The 7,446-nt window shown below is 39.3% G+C and overlaps 1 protein-coding gene across 2 annotated transcripts in view; it reads right to left on the minus strand.

Annotated features, from left to right (window-relative positions):
* Window positions 1-7,446, minus strand: part of LOC106867451 (meiosis-specific nuclear structural protein 1) — a 40,145-nt gene that overhangs the window by 17,707 nt on the left and 14,992 nt on the right. For both annotated transcript variants that reach the window (XM_014912330.2, XM_014912329.2), the window contains exons 4-5: window positions 4,337-4,439; window positions 1,116-1,345 (exon numbers count right to left, since the gene is read on the minus strand). In XM_014912330.2, coding sequence (XP_014767816.1) covers window positions 1,116-1,345; window positions 4,337-4,439 — 333 coding nt within the window. The remainder of the gene's footprint in view (window positions 1-1,115; window positions 1,346-4,336; window positions 4,440-7,446) is intronic.

Consider the following 7,446-nt stretch of genomic DNA (forward strand, 5'->3'; position numbering starts at 1 on the left):
TATATATATATATATATATATATATATATATATATATGTATATGTGTATGTATATATATATATATATATATATATATATATATATATATACATACACACACACACAAACATATACTCCCCTCCCCCACCTTGTTCATCCAGTCCTAAAATTATTGTGTTCTTTGCAGCTACTTGCACCCCTCGCTGCAGGCTATTCTTCCCTATTTATCCTCTCATATTTCTATCCTCATCTATCTACTTTTATCATTCTGCTGTTCTCTGCCCGTTTTTTGTACTGCCATTTATCACCTTTGCTTTCTTCAGCATCTTCCTGAGACTCATATTCACCATTGACCACACTTCCATCCTTGTTCATCATTCACTACATTATCTTTATCCCCATCTCTTAACCTGTCACTCTCTACTCACACTCTTGTGAACTTACCTTCCCACCTTTCTTGATCTACTCATTTCTCCTCGTCTTCTTGTACCTTGAAAGTATATCTGACAATTTGTCACCACCATCTTTTTCTTTCTTTCCAATTACTCCTACCCACTTACCCACCCTTATATAATGCAAGGTAGTCATGTATCCCCTCTAGAGCAAGACACCAGTTTCTGTCCCCTCAACACCTAACATCAAGCCACCTTCTTTTCTTATTTCTTTACTGCCCACAGGGGGCTACACACAGAGGGGACAAACAAAGACAGACAAACGGGTTAAGTCGATTATATCGACCCCAGTGCGTAACTGGTACTTATTTAATCGACCCCGAAAGGATGAAAGGCAAAATCGACCTCGGCGGAATTTGAACTCAGAACATAGCGGCAGACAAAATACCGTTAAGCATTTCGCCCGGCGTGCTAACGTTTCTGCCAGCTCACCGCCTTCAACATCAAGCCACCTTCTTTTCTACTACACTCCAACTCAGTTGAACATCAACTGCATCAATTTCAACATTCTGTGAAGACTTGCAAAGATTATGGCCAAACCATTACCCGCTTCCTTTGACTAACTTAAAGAAACATTTGTCTTTTTATTGTTGACATCACATCAACAAACCAAGTTATTTCAGTCTTTGAGTTGGACCAAATTGTCCAACAGAAAGAGAGAGAGGGAGTAGAAGTGTTCTTACTTTTGGTCTTCTTCGTGAATCTTGCGCACAATTTCATCAATCATAAGCTTCTCTTTCAAAAACTCCTCATACATGAGTCGTTTCTTCTCCTTTTGTTCTTCCATCTGCTGATCCAACTGCTCCTGGTAGAGTCGTTTCTCCAGTATGCGCTGTTCTTCTTTCATCTGATCATCTTCTTCAGCACGCTTCAGGTTGTCTCGCATTTCCTGCACCAACAAGTTATCAGCTTTCTAGAGAAATACAAAAATAGAGTTAATTAGGACAAAAATCATGAGAGTGCAATGATACACTAAGTTTAAAGTTTTATGCAAACATTATTGCGATCCAACCATAAGAAATGTTTCTTTAAAGAAGAACGCAGTGGCATAAGCAACAATCACTGCCATATCATAAGAATAAACACAACTATGCCTCTCCTGGTCTTGATGGTGTTACGTACCTGCTTCTCAAACGTGGTGGGTATTTTCTTCAGCTTTCACTCTTCTTTCAGTTCTGTCTTAACAATGGTGCTGCTCCGAAGCAGTGGAAAACTGTTAGTGTCATTCCACTGTTCAAAAAGGGTGACTGCACAACACCTGTCAACTATTGTCCAGTAAGTCCTACTAGCTGCATTGCCAAACTAATGATTTCTAAGTCCCAAGGAGGGCTTTAAAGACTGATGTTTAAATTTGATTTCACCTCAGAAAAGAGACAATAAAGGGCTTCGACAAGTTTTGAGAAATGCCGTACTAGGGAAGACTTGACTAACCAATGCAAACATGAAAAGAAAAAAAAAAGACATAAAAAAATGATGGTGAAATAAATCTCTACAAGACAGGATACTAGTCTACTGGAGATTATATGCAGGGGTGATCATGTACCTCTTTACATCAACTAGATGAACTATGACAATGTTGAGTAAAATATATGGTCCAGAAGCTCAATGCAATATATATATATATTGATGAAATACCACAAGGTATAGAAAATACGTATTCGCCTTTATATATTTAATCCTTTATATTGAACACTCAATATTTCATCTATTCAATAAGACATATTCCATATATTCAATAAGACATTCAATACTTTATTTCATTGTACCATCCATTTTTATTTTATATTATATATTGTATATTATATTATATATTGTATATTCCATATTCTATATCCCACATTGGTTTTGCAGGAATATAAATAAAACATAAAAAAAGACAGTGTTGGAACTCTTTTAAACAAAATAATATATTCCTCTATACACAATCATACAAAACCCCTTTTTTGTATTTATTTGTATTTATTTTTACTCGCACATATATATATATATATATATATATATATGATAAGCTTGTTGAACTCATGAATGTGCTAGATGGAAGAAGTTAATTCTACCAATAGAACAATTCTTGTGGCCAACATATATTGGTAATGTTGAGATAAGTTGCAGCTATGAGGCAGAAACTAACATTAACGTTGCATAGGACAGTAACGGAACAATTGAAAATGCAGCAAACACTTCTCTCTTTACCCCACTTTACCACACAGCAATGTTACAAGCCCACACTCACAATTCCGTTTTGTGACAAAATACAGTATCCTAGTGCATGTGGTATGGTTCCAGACAGAATATAATTTGATCAATCTCATGCCCTTAACACATATCAGGTGAATAGGGTTGGGAAACATCACTTCCAACTACAAATATACTATAAATCAGTACTATAGCAATCAAACAGATGTTGATGACCAGGGCTGCCTTGGGACTATATAACAACAATAATAATTATGGATATTAAGTTAGTCAGGAGAAACTAACAGTACAAATAATTTCCACAGCCACCACCAACCCTGAGGCCGATGAGATTGATATAGTTTGTATTCTCCTTGTCCAGTTATAAGTTGACAAACACTTGCTGAAACCTTCCTTTCAGATGCAAAATGCCATTCTCCTTCTCCCTCAACTCCAGGAAACCTGCCAGTCACTTGATGACCTAAGTCTGGTGGCCAAGCTAGACAGATTGATGACATTCTTACCAGAGAGCAAGAAACATGCATGATTGCTGGAACATGCAAAGACCATCCCTGGTGAAAAATGTACCCCTCAGCATAATTTAGTGATTAGCAACTTCAGACTATAGGCTAAAAAGATTTCAAGAAGTAGACCAGTCTGGAAAAGAAAGACCTGGAAGCTTAAGGATCCTTTAAATAGTCAGAGATTTAGAGATGTCCTAACAGAAGCATTTAACAAGAAGGGGGAGGAGTTACAGGCATATCACAGAGGGGATAACTGTAAGTTCTTATGGCAAAACTTACTGAGAGCCACTGAGAAGAATTTGTGGTTCCCACCAGACCCAGGGTGACATGAAATCAGAGCATAGCTAATAGAAGAAGAACAGGCTAGACAAACTTTAGAGAGCTACTATATTTGTTGGTAACAAAGGGAATCTCCCTCAGAGTGAAAGGTAGATTGTATGATGCCTGTGTGAACAGCCACCTTTAACTGTGGAGAAAACCTGTGGAAGAGGCAGACCCAGGGAAGATGTGGTGAAATATGATCTTCAGATGTTGAATCTTATGGAGGTGATGACAAATGACCGAGACTTTTGGAAAGTTGCTGTGCTTGAGAAGATATGTCAAGCTAAGTGAAATCATATTTGCAGCCAGTGATGGTGACACATAACAGACACCTGGTACACTCTACGGAGAGTTGGTGTTAGGAAGAGCATCCAGCCATAAAAACCAAGCCAAAACACACAACTGGAGCCTGGTACATCTCTCTGGCTTACCAGTTCCAGTCAAACTGTCTAACCCATGCTAGCATGAAAAACAGACGCTAATGATGATGATAACAAAATAATGAAATCCAAAACTTCTTGTTGAGAGAAATTTCAAGTCAGAATTAAATGAAAATTGGAGAAGATGCCCTTCCTAACACCAACCACTCCACTGAGTGGACGAAGTGCTTTTTACTAATCTTTCCTTTGGATTCAATTACCAACTATGGCAAATATTCTGTTGATCTGCAGAGCCCATACAGAAATGGAAATTATTGTTGCTGCAGTTACCACAAAAGCCACACTAAATTTAGAGCAGTGTTGGCTCTGGAGGCTCAACTTCATCATTCAACTAACTATAAGTGTTTTTAGTCAGGAACCACTAGAGCTATACTTCAACAATAGCAGCAGAGGCAATGAACTTATGATTGAAAATCTTATGAAAATGTAGAAGGAAATTACACTAACCTGAGAGTCAAATTCATTAGCCAGCTTCTCTGCTATTTGAGCAGCACGCACTTTATTTAAATAACCCAGCCTTAATTTCTCTTCAAGCTCTCGAATTTCTAGGCTGTAATGGAAGCAATGAATATTTGATTCACCGATAATATATTTAATAACTTCACTAGATATGTATACAGGCTTTTATGCACACAAACACACACACTCTTATGCATAAGCAGACACATATACAAGTTTTAGAATTTATTTTTCTGCTAATATAATAAGTAGTAACAAGCTGAAAACTGCCCAGAGGGCAGCATTTCTCTCAGTAATAATAATCCTTTCTCCCACAGGAACAAGGCTAGAAATTTTGAGGGAGAGGGCTAGTTGATTACATTACCTCTCAATGCTCAGGTGGTACTTTTTTTTTATCATCCCCAAAAGGATGAAAGGCAAACTCTTCATGAAATTTTAACTTAGAACACAATGGTGGAAGAAATGCCCACAAAGCACTTTGTTCAGCTCACGATTCTGCCAGCTTGCTACCTTACTAGTACTAATAGCATTTTTTAGTGATGACTCTGCTCAACAGAGCATGACACACATGCTAACTTGGAGAGTGGCGAGCAGAGTTATTTTAACAAGATATTTATTTCTATGAATTAAGAAATAGAGAAGGCTGTGAGAGTAAGAAGTATACTTCCCATCATTTAGTCTGAGGTTCAATCCCACAGTGCAACACACAGGGTAAGTGTTTTGTACCATAGCTCCTGTACATAGCTTGGATAGCTCTCACCAACCACTCATCACTAACTAGCTTCCACATTGACCACCAGATAAAGGAGCAGGGGACACTGTGAAAGGCGTTTTCCATGTCAACAAAAGCCAAGTACAGAGGTTTATTTTCTGCTAAATGCTTCTCCCGTAGTCACCTTACTAAGGAGACAGCATCAGTAGTGTTTCTCCTTAGCACAAAACCAAATTGCATCACTTCTAGGCTAACTCTCTAATTTGTTGACCAATGACCCTCTCTGTAACTCTGACCTCATTCTGCAATTTGATACCTCTGTAACTACTACACCTGTCACTGGGTATGACTGCCTCATGGACAACCTGATAAACTATAACGGTGACTAGGCTATATCTCACTCTGCCAGATATTTTAAGAACCTCAACAGTGATTCCTGATGGGTCAGGGTCTTTCTCTGTCTTCATATCCTTAATTTATCTATCAAGCAACTGTCGATTCGGACAGCTGGTTCCTCTGTTGGGTCCACATGAGGCAAACTACTCTTCTCCCATGTATTCTCTACATTTAGCAGCTTTTCTCAGCGGCAGTTCCAAGTCTCTTTCTTTGCAGAGTCACTAACTGCAAGTGAACCATCATCCATGCAAATGCACTTCTCTTCTACAAAATCACAATTTTCTCTGACACATTGTCATGCAATCTGAAATCCTCATGCCTTAAAGCACTGGCAATCATCTTCCAATATGCTTCTTGCTTGGGTAAATGTACCTGTCTCCTGGCTTCCCTTCTAGCTACTTCCAGGTCTGTTTCTTTGCTCTAATGGCCCTGTCTATAGCATTGTTCCACCACTACCACGTTACCCCGGATCTAGAAGGGACTTTGCACCAGCCACAAATTTGGTTTGTGGCACTCAGCAAGCTGTCCCTCAGGAATTCCCAGTTGCCCTGTATATCATAAGTTTGTAGTTGTTCCTCCCTCTCATCAAATTTCTCAATTAGAATGTCCCTAAATCTCTGACCATATGAAGGGTCCTTAAGCTTCCAACTCCTTCTTTTCCAGATCGGTCTGCTTCTTGGCATCATTCTGGCCTGGAGTCTAAAATTGCTAATGACTAGTTTATGCTGGGGGCTACATTCTTCATCAGAGAGAGTCTTTGCATTTAAGAGCAGCCATGCATCCTACTGTCTGGTGAGAATGAAATCAATCTGGGTAGCAGAGTCACCTGATTGTTAGGTTATCAGGTGGCTGGCTTCTTAAAGTTAGTGTTGCAGATCAATAGGTTATTGGCATCACAGAACTCCAGTAGCCTTGTCCTCCCTTTGTTCAATTTCATGGCCCCCATGAATACCATAGAAGATACTGAGCTGTTGCCCGACATGTCCATTGCAATCCCCAGCCATGAAGATGAGATCATTGACACTTGTCTTTGAGGTAGCCTGCAGAAGAACATCAGAAAAGTGGTACTTTACTTCATTTGGTAGGCCTGCTTGTGGGGTGTAGGCAGAGATAATTGTTGCTATACTATTCTGTAAAACTAACCTGAGCTCAAGTACTCTATTGTACACTCTGACTACCTCTATGACCTTATTCTCCCATTTCTCTGCATGAAGTATACCCACACCACCCACATTGTCATTGTTACCTTCCCAGAAGATTTTATACCTATGAGTTTTGCCTGTTAGGAACCTGGCTGAAGCTCCTCTCCATCTTACTTCTTGAATGCAACATATATCAACATTCAATCATCATCTCAACAATCTCCCTAGACATACCTTTCAATGTGCCTACATTGACAGTTCCAACTCTGAAAACTGGGAAAGGGCTGTGGGAGGGAGCATGGGAAGGAGAGAGGGTATTCAGCACCTGAAATGAAGGTTTCTGTGATTGTTTGATACCAGACATGGCATAACAGTTGCTCTCACTTTTAACCTATCATCATAAAATTGTTGCCTCTACTTGGGGTGAGAGTAAGGTAAGTATTGTAAATATAAGTGTTACTGCAGCTGCAAATATAGATATAAATATGTCAATGTTAAATTAAGTAAGTAAATGTGCTGCTATGTATATATACACACACACACACGCACACACATACATACGCACACACACGTTCTGTTATCACACACACACTCGCAGACTCTCGCACACGCACAGATATTCATCTCCCTTTTTCACTCTCCTGTCTTAGAAAGAACTTTTCCCCCACCACCTCCTCTTCCGGTCTTTTCACAATGTAACCTCGTGGGCATCGGTACCATTTTCCTCGTTCTCCGTTCTTCCATTCTCCGAACTTTCCATCTTTCCGACGAAGGGCTATGCCCGAAACATCATACACTCTCTCTTTCCTTTCCTGAGCGTCCAATAACACTATCCGTATCCCGTCCTC

The sequence above is a fragment of the Octopus bimaculoides genome, chromosome 6, assembly GCF_001194135.2.
Source record: "Octopus bimaculoides isolate UCB-OBI-ISO-001 chromosome 6, ASM119413v2, whole genome shotgun sequence".
NCBI lineage: Eukaryota > Metazoa > Mollusca > Cephalopoda > Octopoda > Octopodidae > Octopus > Octopus bimaculoides.